Source organism: Carassius auratus, chromosome 20 (genome assembly GCF_003368295.1).
Source record: "Carassius auratus strain Wakin chromosome 20, ASM336829v1, whole genome shotgun sequence".
Taxonomy (NCBI): Eukaryota; Metazoa; Chordata; class Actinopteri; order Cypriniformes; family Cyprinidae; genus Carassius; species Carassius auratus.
The window spans coordinates 5,979,561-5,995,017 of record NC_039262.1 but is presented as its reverse complement, the minus strand read 5'-3'; the positions used below and the strand labels follow the sequence as shown (position 1 = coordinate 5,995,017).

The window sequence follows — 15,457 nt, the reverse complement described above, 5'->3', positions numbered from 1 at the left end:
ACGAAAATGTATAAAGGCTCCATTGCCTTGTATCTTACATTGTGGCTGTAGAGAAGCAGTTTTTTGTAAAAATAGGCTAACAATTGCGTCATAACCTGCCACTCTCTGTCGCACAGTAGAGAAATTAAAGTCAAGGGAGAAGCCCATAGAAAGTCCATAGAAGCAACGGGACAAAATTGTTCAACAACATCTGCAAGATTCGGTGGGTGATTCAGATTTCTCTTGGCACAGTGATTAGAAGACTTACAAATGTCAGACAGGTTGCTCATGTGACATCTACGTCATCAAGCTCCGTTTGAGTCTGCACAGTACGCTCGACCCCCAGGAAGTGCGTGCTTCTAATTGATTTTACTTGTCTCCTTTGAATCCAATGGGGCACTGTGTCCATTTCTTTTACTGTCTATGCTCGCACGCCGCTTATGGTGTGAAAGAGGGGTTAGCATCATCAAACCAAGCGATTGTTATTGTTTTTTAGTACGCCTTCTCGTGGCAGGTCCTACAACCTGAACCTTTAATGTAATTCTAAGGCAAATTAGGTTGCTAAATTAGACTAGACTACAGTTTCAAAAGTCAATACTGGGGAATATTCTGAAAATATTACAGACTTAACTAGATTCACAGTGTGTTGTTTGATTTGCAATGGCAATGCAACAGGAGACTAACCTGTCCAACTTGAGAAGAGCAATGTCAGTTCCAGCTGGTCCCTTAATAATCTTAGAAACATCTCGATCTTGTTTTGATGCTTCATTTGCACGCTCTGTGTGGATACCAAGCATGATCTTGTAGGCAGATGGACTCTCAGACCTGCATAATGGTATGATCACATTTAACTGTATGAAGAACTTATTAAGAGTTCTTTTGTTTTTTACATGCAGTGCATGGTTGTCAACTGCAGTTTAGAAGTCCACAGACAAACTCCAGTGGATTTCCAGAAGCAGAGCAAGAACCACTGCACTTTTGTACTTCTAAATATTGACAAAGTTCACTTTGTGCATGATATTAACCTTTTATTTGCCTTTTTGCGCCTTCAAAAAAAGTCACTTACCTCTCTAGGCAGTGAGCTGCAGTTAGGACCCACTGGGCATCAATTAGCGTTCCACCACAGAAATGAATTTTGCTTCTAGTATGGCAGAAAATGATTGATAATAAGTACAATATAATTTCTGCCTAGTAGAGGGGTAGAGAAAGGCAGCTTATTTGTGTACCTGGTCCTAAGACTGATCTGCCAAGGCCATGAGTGTGCTTTGGAAATACATCCCCCAACAATCCTCCCAAAGCACCGTTTGGGTTTTACTGCTGGTTGTCCACATTTCATGCCATCTGGTATAAAAGTAATATGCATGTCATGTTTTTTTTTACATAGCAAGAATTTTTGTATTTAAGCCCCAGTAACAGCAATTAGCATCCAGGAATATATTTTGCCTTTGGAGTCAAATATTTCCAAATGGAATATCAAGAATTGGTTACCGCAGTCTGGGATCTGACAGTAATCCCACTTCTTATTTCGATCTGTTGTATAGCACCAAGGTCCATTCACATCACTGTCTGGGTTTCTGCATTGCTAACGGAGTAGCCAAGTAAAAACTGTGTTAAAATGTAGTCATCACCCTCAAAAATTTCTAAAATTCTTCATAGTCTTACATTCGACTCTAGACCCTTGTCTGGGTGGCTTTCAGGGGTAAAAACTGGCATGTTGATGGGGGGTCATAGAACTCCATGCTTGGCAGGTGACTCCCGTTATAGTAGTGGATGTGGGACCCCCGGTAACTTGCTCCATTTCCAACCTTGCAATCTTGCAAAAAGAATCAAATCTCACTGTAAGTCACACTCTCCCTTAGACAGTACCAGGGCACACTTGACCTTTGATATAATCTGTTAGCTTGTAGATGGATAAACCTGTTTCCTGAGAAATGTCTGTTGGGACAAGTTTAGTTGGTTTGATAGGGGGTTCTTTTGTGCTGAGCTTGCTGTCACACCGCTCAATGTTGCAGTACTCCCAACGAACTGAGGGATCTGTGGTGTAACACCAAGGGGCTCGGTCACCATCTGGGTTTCTGCACAGGTTCCGTCTCAGATCTCTGCATAATGGGCAAAATCATGACATCAGCCAGAGGAGAAATTAGTGGAGCTAAGGCTGCAACTGTTCAAGATAATGGAATTCAGTATAGTGTCTTACGCTTTTGGGAAACTCTGAGGTGTTTTGGAATGTCGATGAGGTTCCATGGATGTCCAGAACTGACATTTCTTTCCACTGACTGTCTCTGACATGGCACCGCGGTAAGAGGTTCCATCACCTTCATAACATTCCTCACCCACAGGGATCACAGGCTCCTCTGCAAATCACATATTTAGGTTACAGTAAATGGCTCCTTTACCGGTTCTTAGGAAAAGAATTAAGAAAAGACACCAAAATCTACATTTAATGAGATATGGTTTTGTAACGGCTTCTTCAACACAGACCAGGTCTAGGCTGATCTCCACAACTAGGTACACTGCAGTACTCCCATCGGGTCTCAGGATCTGTGGTGTAACACCATGGACTTCTTTCATTATCAGGGTTTCTGCAGTAGTTCTTATCAAGGCCTCTAGGATGGAAACAAATTTTTGTTTAATTCGGGGGCAAGATTCACTAGTTCACGCTTACATATAATTAGCTGAGGTATGGTATGCGTATTTGGCGTGCTGTCCGGGGAAGGGCTCCGAGCTCGGGAATGGCCCGAACCTAGAGTACCCCCCCTTCCCCGTATATTATAAAGTGAACTTGATGTGAGGAGATGGGGTGGAGGAGGGATGCTGATAAACCGTCAATGGATAGAGGTAAGTCAGCGATATTTATACTATGGGATTGATTACTTGATTGTACTGATACTGACGCGCTCCTCCCGAATCTTCATTGATAATTACATCAAATGTAACCGTTTTACCCTGAAGGAGCCTGTATCTTTGGTTCTTCAACTGTTTCAAACCCTGCTCTTAAAGGGTCTTGTCCTGAAGAGTTTAGCTCAAAGATGCTTGCCTGGATGTTTCTAGTAAACCTGAAGACTGATAAACTGGTTAAGGCTAAGATGGGGGTGGGAGCTTAACTCTGCAGGACAGTGGCCTTTCGGGAGCAGAAATTGACGCTCCTGTTTTAGTTCAAGTGAGCCTTGTCCTGCAGAATTCAGTTCTGACCCTGCTCCAACAGCTGCCTGTAGTTTTCAAGTAATCCAGAACACCTTGATTAGTTACTTGGCACAAAGGTGGTCCTCCACGTGTAGGGTTTAAAACCTTAAACAAAACCTCAATGCCCCTCAAAGCCACCATATTGATGCTTACTTGCATGGGTAGTTCTCTGAAGTTCTAGCATGCTTGTGGGGAATTTGGGATGACCATTCCTGGCAAGTTTTTCCTGATATTGTCACCGCAATGGTACCCCTGTAAGAGCTACCTTCTCCACTTGCACAGGTAAGCTCTGGTACAATTGTGGGTGGTTCAGTTGCTACAAGACAACAATGACCAGTTAATGATGAACTAATCTCTTATGTTTCAGGTTGTCAAGAACATTGCTTACTGCATCGAGGAATGCTGCAAGCTTCCCAGCGTTTAGATGGACTAGTGGTAAAACACCAGGGTTTGGGCTCTCCATCTGGGTTCCTGCAATAGTTCTCTTCCAAGTACTTATCAGGAAGGCTACAAAAGACAGACCACAGTCAAAGTATGCACAAAATAGACCACATCCCATTTGTGCTATAAAGTATAATGTCTCACGCTGAAGGGATGTAACCATGGTTCTGGGGTTTCTGAGAGTCCCAGCGCTGGCAGGTAAATCCACTAGCAGTGGTGGAGATCTTGCCTCTGTAGTTTTCTCCACTGCACTGCATGCATTCCTCTGCAAATATTTAAGAGCAGATTCAAGGCTTAATCCCAAATTTTGCTTTGTACTTCCCTTAAAAGTGTTGCTCTAAATGAAAGTGAGCAACTACATCACTTATCCACCAAGTTGTTAGTGAAAGGACATTTAAAAGAAATAATTTTCTAGTTTATGATTGCATTTTTCTGGGTAGCAGGCTTGATAGAAAAACTTTTACATAAGATTTGCCCGTCAGTATGATATCCCACCACTATTTAGCAGTTTGTTCAGTAAATTTACCTGTGCAGTCTTGGATATCGCAGTTCTCCCATCTTTTCCCTGGATCTGTGGTATAGCACCAGGGACCCCCTTGATCTCCATCCGGGTTTCGGCAAAAGTTTGACTCCAAGTCAGCTTTTGGATGTGTCTTTGGTGTTATGCTATGGAAAGTTACATTAATTAGCTGACCACTTAATTTTTGTATTTCCTATAGATGTTTTTTGTTTTATTGCATTATGAATGAAAAAGTCAAATTGAGAGATATACTTTGGCACATGGGGGAAAATTCCCTCCCATCGCTGACACGTTTTTCCTGATTTTGTCTTGGATTTTGTACCTCTGTAGTCCATGCCAATACCATTCACGCATTCCAGTAAGTACTCTGTAAGAGGGATTCAGTGCATTCATTACAACATATTGAAACCACTTTCATTGTGTTTTAAGTATATAGTATGCTCATTTCATTTACTAATGACATTCATATATGATATATGTTTGTATGATAGTGTAGCAGTTTTCTTATTGGTAGCTGCTGTACATTATTATGACCCGCTAGGGCAGTGGTTCTCAAAAGGTTTGTTGTCTGACACAAAAACAGATGATCTGTATCTTCCTGTATCTTTTTATGTCAATATCAGAGTGAAAATACTCAGAATTTTGGCCCAAAGTTTCATCTTCCATATAAAATTCCATTATAGTTCTACCTATTTTTATTTTTGTTGTGTTACTCTAGTTAGATGGACTTATGAAGTTTGACAATATCAATAAATCTGTTGGATCACTACAGGATTTTAAATGTAAAATTTGGGTCCTGAAGCACCAGTTGAAAACCACTGATCTACAGAATGTTTAAGACAACATAAAAATTTCATTGTCTAACCTAAACAGTACTTGATTCATTTGTACTTAAAAAAAAAGCAACCCCCACTGGATGATAGATTTTTAGATAATCCTCTTCACTTTGTTTGCTTACATGGACCAAACTACACTTTGATAAATGTGGATTATATATTAACTCAGGTTGAGTTAGCATTTCAAGTTTCTTAAAATTCGTAATGTACTTAAAGCTGATTTAAAAGATAGTAATGCATGCTGAAATTATTTTAGGGGGAACTTCATAACATCATCTTCACCTTCAAATCTGTAAAGTAATAAAATATGTTGGCCTATAAAATCTTACCCTTTTTCTCATAGAGGGCAGCACTCATTCTTCGCAGTATTTGATCAGTTTTTGAATTGGCAGGTAATGTTACACAATCCTGATCTTTTTCGATGTATAAAAAGGACCTGCAAAGCACATATATACAAATGTATTATCATTATACATTGGAATAAAGCCTCACTTGTAGAGTCTAGTACAGCTAAATATGTTTTGAGAGTTTTGTTATGGTCTGACTTGGACCTGCATGTAAAAGAAGTCTCTTTGTTGCACTTGATGGCACAATCCTCCACTGTTTTTGCAGTGTATTGACTCTTAGGTAATTTCACTATCCAGGCCCCATCTGTTTTTATATATGCTTCCAAAACATCTGCAGAATGAGAAAAGATGTGGGAAAAGATCAACTGAGTTTCAAGTCACAAACACAATATATTAGAATTGATGAACTAAGACTCAGGTTCTGTGAACTGTGCTACTAAATCTACCTTAACCGATAAGGCCAAAACTTTTAAACTAGGGCCCATGTGAGCCCCTACCAAACTATATTACACAATATTTCTAAAATATAAACATTTCAAACTAGATCAACAGAACTCTAGTAATGAAAGCATAAACTGTGAACACAATTGCAGATGAGCAGAACTTCTTACCCGTGCTTTCGACATCTGTCCAAAATATCGTATCAACTATTCACAAAAAAAAATAAAAATAATTATAGATCTTATTTGGTTCATTTCATTATCTATAGCATAGAAGAAATAGTCTTAGAATTAAGCTCTATGAATAAATATCTGTTGGCTTACCTGTAAAAAAGAGGAGACAAAGTAAAATGACTGTTTTGTGAACCTCCATGTCTGAGAATTGACAGGCAGGGACTTTGAGAGGTTTTCAATCTTTAAAGCATATCAGTACAACAAACACCACAGGGCCGTCACTCATCAGTCAATCATTGTCCTAACAAGGACATGGACCAGGTCAAGATGTGTTTGTCGATCAGTGTGTTGTTTGAACCCACTATTACTCTTTCTGATCACATTATTTATCAGATCTGGACTTTTTATTTGATCATCATTACTGGTTGTACTTGGCATTAAGTTTGTTGGTACTAAAAATGCATTAAAAAATAATGATATATTTGTTTATTTGGATCCCAATCCACTATTCTTCCTGGGGTCCAACAAGTAAAAAACAAAATTACATTAATACATAACAAAAGCCAATACAGTAAAACACAAACCCAAAATACATTCAGAACATCAAATTTTACTGTATACTGTGCCATTAAATATTTCTTTAATGATTTTTTTAAACCTCATTTTACTTATTAAAAACCTTTAATGACTGATGGCAAAGTCATTAAAGTTATTATTATTATTTTATTTTTTTAGATATATAGAAAAAAGTCTTTAATTAATAGGCCACTGATTAAACAAAGAAACTGCTCATTCTTGGGACCCGGAAAACTCAATACAGCATTTAAAATAATACAGTTAATTCTGTATAAATTCAATCCTTTTTAAGAGTATATTCCACAAATCAAGTTAATTATTAACTGAGAAAACAGGAGCCGTCCTGTGCTAACTTGAAACACAAACAGAAGAGCCTAATTTTGCAATTGTGAACACTGAGCCAAGCAACTATGGGGGAAGAACTAGTGCAATCAAGATTTGAGCTCAAGGGAAAATTGAGCAATTGACACCAACGTTAGTCTCAGCCTCAGACTAAGGGACCGTTGGCTAAACGTTTGATGCATATGGGACAAAAAAGTGGAAACCTATCAGGAGTGTTGAAGTCGTCATCGGATCGGTTGGTTCTTTAACGTTCCGTCCGGAAGCAAAGATGCTGTGGTGCCAAACCTCCTCATGAAACAAAAAAGCTGTAGTGTTTACCGCTGTGACGACGAACACTTTAAGTGGACTACACCAACATAAGCAAATAGTGAAATAGGACAACACACTAGTTAAGCTTGTTTTATAAAAATCTATCCCCATTCAGGAAAATAACAGAACACAATCAAGATTTTCAAGTAATCGGTTGTCTCTATACCAAATTTATATGGTGTTGTTATTATTTTGTAAGTTATTTATTAGTGTTATGGTAATGGTACTGTATTTTGTATACCTTTTATATTTAATTTATAATATTATTTTATTATTATTTATTTATTTTTAATTTATATAATTCTTTTTTTTTTGACAAATTTAGCCAAAAATACTTTTCTGACAAATTTGGAATTTAAATGTTTTTATCAAATTTTTGCCCATCAGCTTTTTTGTGGTTCCATAAAGAACTTTTAACATCTGAAGAAGCTTTCTGTTTCACAAAAGGTTCTTTGTGGCGAAAGAAGGTTCTTCAGTTTATAAAAAGGTAAGAAAGAGATTTTTTTGTAAAGAACCTTTGACTAAATGGTTCTTTGTGAAACCAAAAATGGTTTTTATGTTTTTTATTTTTCAATTCTTAAATGTTACTTACAAGGAGATAAGCAAATGTGCATTACTCTTTTTGAGTTTTACCCATCACAACACAGTGCATTTTGCACTGTATGGTAAATGGACCACTCTTTTTCTTCATTACATAACTTTGTCTTTCAGGTCAGATTTTATTGCATGCATTCTTAGCGCACTGGCAAGTCCAGACACCTCCTGAGCTTTTCAGAAACTGTTTGCTGGGAATGTAGATGCCTTAAAGATAGGCTCATCCAAAGCTATATATTCTGGTGCGATTGAGAATGAGTCAGAGATTCTGGCAACTAATAACACCAATGGTAAGAATGAAGATGTTGTTTATCTTTATGCTCTTAAGAAAAAAAAGTATTTTTACAATAGTGTGGAAATAACATTCTATTTTTACCATATTCAAATCATAATTATACATGCAAAAAAGAAAAAAAAAAGAAAAAAGGAAAACATTAAATTGTACACATTTCATCCTCTGTGTCTGACAGAGAAATTTTCTAAATCATACATTTCCAGTTTCCAGACAAATCATGAGTCACATCAGAAAGTCCAATATAAGCAAGACACATATTGAATTAAAAAATGAATTGACATGCATTCAGTGTGACATGCTTCTTCATCTAAAACTACTTTTAAAAGCACATAGCTAATTGTTTTGACATTTTTATGCATTGGACTGTTTGTACATCTGTCACACCGCAGGGCCATTTAAAATAAACTAGAATGCAGAAAACAAATGTGCGTTATAATGGTCACAGTGCCTAAAAGCATACATTTCTGCAATTTATACATTCCTAAAAAATTGTAACATAAAATCCAGACTCTTATTTTTTTTTAAACACATTTTAAAAACAAATAAATCTTAGACATGATACTCAATGTGACGACTACCCATTTACTGTTCAAAATGTTTTAGAAAAAAATGCAATTGCAAGAAACTGACTGAAATTCTCCCAACATCCTTTTCAAAGCATATTCTTTTTTACTTGGATCAGTCATCTGCAGTATCTTCTGAACTTTCTGGTTTCTCCTTCTCCAGCAGGAAGGGAAGATACATTGATATATACAGCTTCTTAAATTTACTGCTGCTGAGGCAGTACAGGATCGGATCCAGCAGACAGTTCAGATAAGAGAGACAAAGAAGCCCGTCAAACAGTTTAACAACAGTAACTTTTTCCTCTTTCATCACAAGTCCACTGATCTTTAGTTGCACTGCTCTTGTAAAGGCATATGGCAAGAAGCAGAAAGCAAAGACGAAAACCACTGAAGTGACGAGGAACATCGCTCTCCAGAGTTTAGTCTTGTCGCCCACTGACTTCTGTTGGAGTCTTTTGATAATCCGTATGGAGCAGTACACAAGAACAAAAAAGGGGATGAAAATCTGAGTAAAAAACACAATTTCCCTCAATATAACAATGGCGGTCAGTTTCTTATCTTTTTCACTGCTGTTGCATCTGATAAAACTTTGATACATGGCCGGAATGGTCAAAATTCCCAGCAGCACCCAGATGAATACAGAAATCTGAGGCGATCGTTTCAAAATACTCCGAACTTTCCTCCTCCCAGGATGGACCACGCTATAATATCGATAAATGGAGATGATCGTCAGGAAGGCAATGCTGGCTCCTCGGTTGATAAACTGCAGAAAGAGCTGTACTTTGCACACTACTTTCTGTTCACTGCATTGCTGAAAGTTGTATGCCTTTACGGGCAATCCAATCAGCAACAAAATGTCAGCCAGGACCAGATTGAACAGGAAAATGTCAATGGTCTTAGATTTCCAGAACTTGAGCTTGAAGATGAAGAGATGGATAACTGTAATGTTCAGCAGGAAACCCAAGATAAACTGCACCACTACCACAGAAGAGTAGAAAATGTACAGCACTCGATTTTGGTCAACGTTCTCCTGACAGTCTTTGTCGATGGTGTCTGGTGTTGGCACCAAGGTGGAGTTCATATTCTCCATATTTTGATTCCTGGGTCCAAAGCGATTTCTAATGTAAGTAGACGACACAGCTGTGAACGTCTGTTCTGCCAAAGCAGAGCATTTTAAAGCTGCTCAGACCTGAAGGCAAAGCAACTCCTCTTCCTAACATTCAAGTCTCTACCTGGTGAGGAGCTACAATAAACGCCTGGTGTCACGAACTGCTGTGAAAAAGACAAGAAAGGGCTTCATTTAAGACGACTAATGTTTAAGTCTTTTATAGAGCACTCAGTGAGCGTCACTTATAATGGACAATGGACAAAGCTAATGCGAACTTCAAAAAAGCATCTAAAGACATACATTTATGTGTATTTGCAAAGCTCATATAAGATGAGAGCAGAGCATATTCTGGCAGTACAATAATGTGTTTGTTGACTGTACTGTGCAAGTTATAACAAAGCCCACGAAAAAATGTAATGTTAGTGATCTTCTGTCTTAAACTCCTTAGTTTGTATATTAGGACTATTTAATGGATTGTTCAGACACGCCTGAGTAGACTGAAGGGTTTTTGTGAAGAAAATGAGCTGAGGGGCAAATATTGCCCTTTAGGAAAAGGTCATGACATGTTTAAAAGATTTGCCATGCCTCCCATTTCCATAACAAGCTGATTTTTACATCTCAAAACAGACCAAGCTATTATCCAACATGAGATTCAGGTATGAGCAATATTCAAAAAGTAACTTGTATACAGTTTGTGTGTTCTAAGCAATATCCTCACTATTTTCCAGAGTAATGCACAAATCAGAGGAGCAGGGACTAGGAAATTCCTTTGTAAATGAGAAGGAAAATTTGATAATTTTGAAGGGTAAGGACTGCTTACAAAAACTCCAGAGGAGATGCTCTGTTAGTCCACAAATGAAGCTGTCAGCAGACGATACGTCCCACTGAATCTCATCAGAAAGAGATACCAAAAAGTCTTGAGGAATTATGGTAAAACCAATGGAAGCAGGCCCAAGTGGATTTGCTCTGGCACAAAGGTAAGAAAGTGTTGGCTTTAAAAAAAAAAAAAAAAAGACCACTTTGTCAAAATCTCTAAGATAAATCATCTTAATGCAATTTACCATTTACACTGCCAGAGGGGTGATCTGTCTAAAGAAGTCAATCCCAACTCACCCATTACCTCATCACTCTTCTACTGCTACATCCAGTTCTTCGAGCTTTAGCAGCGATTCTGAATTTAAAAGCTTAGAAGGATCTATGAAAAACGGAAAGGGGGACCGACAGTGACTTTAGACAACCTTCTGCTTCTAAGCTCCTCACAGTGGAGTTCCCAAAAGTCAAAGTTACTTTAGAAGACACCACTCATGGCAAGGGACAAGAGCAACCAGATACTCCAATCAGGTTTTGCAAAAAGATTATGATTTTACAATTATAATATTGGTTTTAATTGTGAGGATGGCTGCAGACCTTTGTTCAGGCTTAAGAACCAGTACATTTCTGGTTCCTCAAAGATCCTTTCACTAAATAGTTCTAATGTGACCATTTTAAGTATCTTTTTCCATTTTAAAGAACTTTTTGTGCAATGGAAATGTGTAATTTTCTTCATGGAACCACTGATGGCATTGATTATTTTGTACCGTCTTATCCTTACATGGTTTCAATAGTAAACACATGCAAGAATACTTATGTTTAAATATTTGTGCATGTACGATCTGAGACTGCAGATCTCATCTCTGAAGCAGCAGTTGATGGAGAGGGAGTCTCACTGGCCACAGGCCCACAGTCTCCTCCAGAGCCTTGGAAGAAGCCCTCACCTGAGAAAACCAGGAGCTTTACAGCAGGCTCCGCGTGAACAAGAGATCCCACCAGAGTGCCTGTTCCTTTGCTCTTCAGTCTGGATCATACAGCATAGTTAGAGCAAATTCAAACCAGTATTTTTCCACTAATAATATCTAAACCTATATGGAACATATATATAAGTGGTAGAGCATTGTGCTATAAAGCACAAGGTTAAGGGTTCGATTCCCCGAGAACACATGATAGGTAAAAATTGATAGCCTGAATGCACTGTAAGTCGCTTTGGATAAAAGCGTCTGCTAAATGCATCAATTTAATTTTATATATATATATATATATATATATATATATATATATATATATATATATATATATATATATATATATATATATATATTAGGGCCGGGACTCGATTAAAAAAATTAATCTAATTAATTAGAGGCTTTGTAATTAATTAATCGAAATTAATCGCATTTTAATTGCATATAAATATTTGACCTGAGAACAGTGAGAAGTAATTTTTTTTCACATGGATTTATAGGATACCATTGAATAATGACTGAATACATAAGCTTAAGCAACAAAATATTGTTTATTTTTGTTCAACCAAGTCTAGCAGACCAGTGCAATTTTTGCCATGAAGTGTAGCAATAGCATATTTAGAAACAATTTAGAAATAGTACATTTCAGAAATTCAGGAAGCTTATAGGTGCTGGAACCTTCTGTAAAGTGTTTTTTTTTTAAGTAAAACACAATACTGTCAAGTACATTCAGAACATTGGAAACACTGACTATTAGAAAACATCTCTCTGTTGCTTCAGAGGCCATAACATACTCAAGTCCAACTCTTAATAACCTTGGCCAAAACAATAAAGAGTTCAACATAAACTGTTGCACCAACAAAATAATACATAGTTCAACATAAAGTGTAAAGTCCACGCTAGCTGCTATATGTTTTGCGTTTAGGTGATACTTGAGGCTCGATGTGTGCTGTCGGTGATATGCGAACTATGATGCGATTATGTGCGAACGCTAGTTGGTGCTTCAGTATAATCGGTCCGCCGAAACGCGTCCAGTGAGAAACGTTCCGCGGTGCAAAATAAGTTATTAAAAATGCGGGAATTTTTTTTTCTGTAATTAATTAATCTTAGTTAACGCGTTATTTTTTGTGTAATTAATTAATCTCAATTAACGCGTTAAAGTCCCGGCCCTAATGTGTGTGTGTGTGTGTGTGTGTGTCCAAATTCAGGGTCTACATCCTTCGGAGGACGCATTTGAAGGATGTTACGTCACAGCGCCGCGACGAAGGCTGTCCAAATTCGTAGGATCCTTCAAATGCGGCCCACAAATGCGTCCTCCTTTTCCCCGAATTCGAAGGATGGGTGTGATGGATCCTTTCGCGTCCTACCTATCCCATAATTCTTTTCGGCAGGACGAAGCGAGCGGTAGCGGAGTGGGGGAGGAGTATTATTTTCGATGTTTTTTAAAAACTGGCTTTTCAAAAAGATATATTTTCAGTGGTTTTCTAGTTAGGCATTTTGTTTTAGCATTAAGCATTTTTTTTTTACATGTGTACGTGTATAGGTAAAAAAAAACCGTTTACTTTCGTAAACTAGCTTCTTCCTTACTGCCTGTGTGAATATCCCCTTACACACAGCTTATTTGTTAGTGATTGAAGCTGTTTTAACGCTTCTAAGGACGAAAGAGCAGACAGAAGTGTTTATAAAGCTCCGGGGAGAGAACGATGAGCTCTTCACCCGCGTCTTGCTTAGCGCTGTCACGGTTGCTAGGCGACAGGATATGAGCAACGGTTAAGGGAGGGAACTGAAAGAAGGGTAGGCTGTCCAAATTCACAAACACCGACTTCCGGTTTTTGCGGTCGTCGGAGGACCCATCCTCCTTCAACCGGGTAGGAAGGATCCTAAGGAGGATGCAGACCCTGAATTTGGACACAGCTTGTGTGTGTGTGTATATATATATATATATATATATATATATATATATATATATATATATATATATAATACACATCACATGTCATGTGATCACATTCCGCAATGGAACGGAGAAAGAGATCAGTGTTGACAAGTCAGTCACTGTCATGTTAAACACACACTTGTATTACGAGTGAATAAAAGAAGTGTCTTATCAAGTGTGTTCCCACAGTTATTGGTGAATTGCAACATTCAAAATTCTCAAATTTTGTGGTCATCCACCTGAACACTACCATGTTTCTACAGGCCCAAATCTTTTGGTTTTTGTCTCATGATGCGTCACACATTTTTCAGATCGTTCTTTTGTGTTCTTGAAATAAGACCTAAAATCAGGGTTATTACAGTTTTTATTTAATTGTATATTTTGGTTTCCAGTTTCATTATGGTTAAAAGTTATTTAGACTAAATAATTTTTCTTTCTTTCACTTCTTTTTCAGCAGCTATTCCAAAGCACCACAAATAGTGTTGCATTGTTTTTGCCAGGCAGTTTTTTTTTAAATTTTAAATGATTTTTGGTTTTTGATTGTTTGAATTTATATTTCTTATTGAGATGTTTCATTTCAATTAGCACATGTTTTGTATCTCTATTTAGAACTGACTGTTCATAGGCCTCAATGATCTGAAATTATGCTTGGAATATTGGTGGATAATCTTGGCAATCTTTAAAAAAAGCTAGTGAATAAGCTCAAATCAGTGCAGCCTATGATCGATCGGTTCCAAAAAAAACAAAAACAAAAAACAAAGCCTGTGCTAATTGAAAGAAAAAATGTTGATAGACAGATTGAATACAGTATTATGTGAAATGAGAAATATATAAGGGCAGGAAGTTTTAATCAGAAACACCATAAGTGTAACAAGATAAGGGAAATCCTCCCAAAACATACAAAAATTGTAAATACAAAAAATATTATAATAAATAAATATCCATGTGTGAGCAAAGTTAGTAAGTCAAAGTGCATCAAGTCAAAAAGACTTAAACACAACATGAGGGTTAAATTAACAATTAAAATGTTTTAAATATCTCAGTTAACAATTTAACCTCTTTACATTTAGATTTAATACTATAATGATGCTCGAACAACACTCAATTTATCCATCTGGGTTGGAGGTTGTGCAGGAACAATGCTCTTCAAGAACAATGAAGGCCTCTTATAATGGACAAAAAATTAACTTCTGAAAACCATTTTCATGTTAATTATTTGTTGTTTTTCATATTGGAAAAGAATTTAGTAACTATTCTTATGCATTTTTAACTGACCACATACTGAAGAACAGAAAATACTTTTTGAGTTTCAAGTGCTGTTTTGTTCTTTATTAATTTGTCATTGAAACTGTATGACAATCAGATGAACTAAGCCTGTTTATTTGTACATGTAGGATTGTGCTACATTGCAACATTCCTGAAAATAGTAAGAGAGAGAGCTGGTAACGTCGTTGGGAACATTTCAGGGAGTCAGTTAAACTGTCTTCTTAATGTAATTTTTAGTCTTTATTTATAAGTAGCCATCCATTATTATAAAAAACAAAAACATAATTTGCATCAGTTATGACTAAGAAGTCAAAAGTGTTATATGATGTCTCATTCTTTTCTGATTGGGTCACAATATTATTCTGGCTTATATGGTTATCTGGCTCGGCTCGGTGTTCATCTTCATCTCTCTCTTCACATCAGTTCAGTCAGTGTAATGTTTGAGTGCATGAATTACTCCGGGATATTGGTTTGTTTGAACTCAGAGAGAGCGTCAGCCACATTAAAAAAGTTAACAGTTTAAGTCATTTGTGGATTAATGCGTATTAGAGATGCGAACCATTTAAACGATTCAGTTCGATTTGGTGAACTGGTTCAAAAAGATCTGGTTACATCGAGTGATTCGTTCGAGAACCGGATATGACAAACGGCTTTGTTTTGAACTCGCTCACAACAGACATGGAAGAGAAGACAATGCTGAATAAATTCATAGTTTTTGCTATTTTTGGACCAAAATGTATATTCGATGCTTCAAAAAATTCTAACTGACC

The 15,457-nt window shown here is 37.2% G+C and overlaps 1 protein-coding gene and 1 pseudogene across 1 annotated transcript; both read right to left on the bottom strand.

Annotated features, from left to right (window-relative positions):
- Positions 1-597: 597 nt before the first annotated feature.
- Positions 598-6,190, bottom strand: LOC113120685 (plasminogen-like; annotated as a pseudogene).
- Positions 6,191-8,044: 1,854 nt separating this feature from the next.
- On the bottom strand, positions 8,045-11,669 carry LOC113120686 (hydroxycarboxylic acid receptor 2). The gene has a single exon (XM_026290650.1). It carries the CDS (start codon positions 9,687-9,689, stop codon positions 8,715-8,717), a length of 975 nt encoding a protein of 324 aa, XP_026146435.1. The 5' UTR covers positions 9,690-11,669; the 3' UTR covers positions 8,045-8,714.
- Between the last annotated feature and the right edge of the window lie 3,788 nt (positions 11,670-15,457).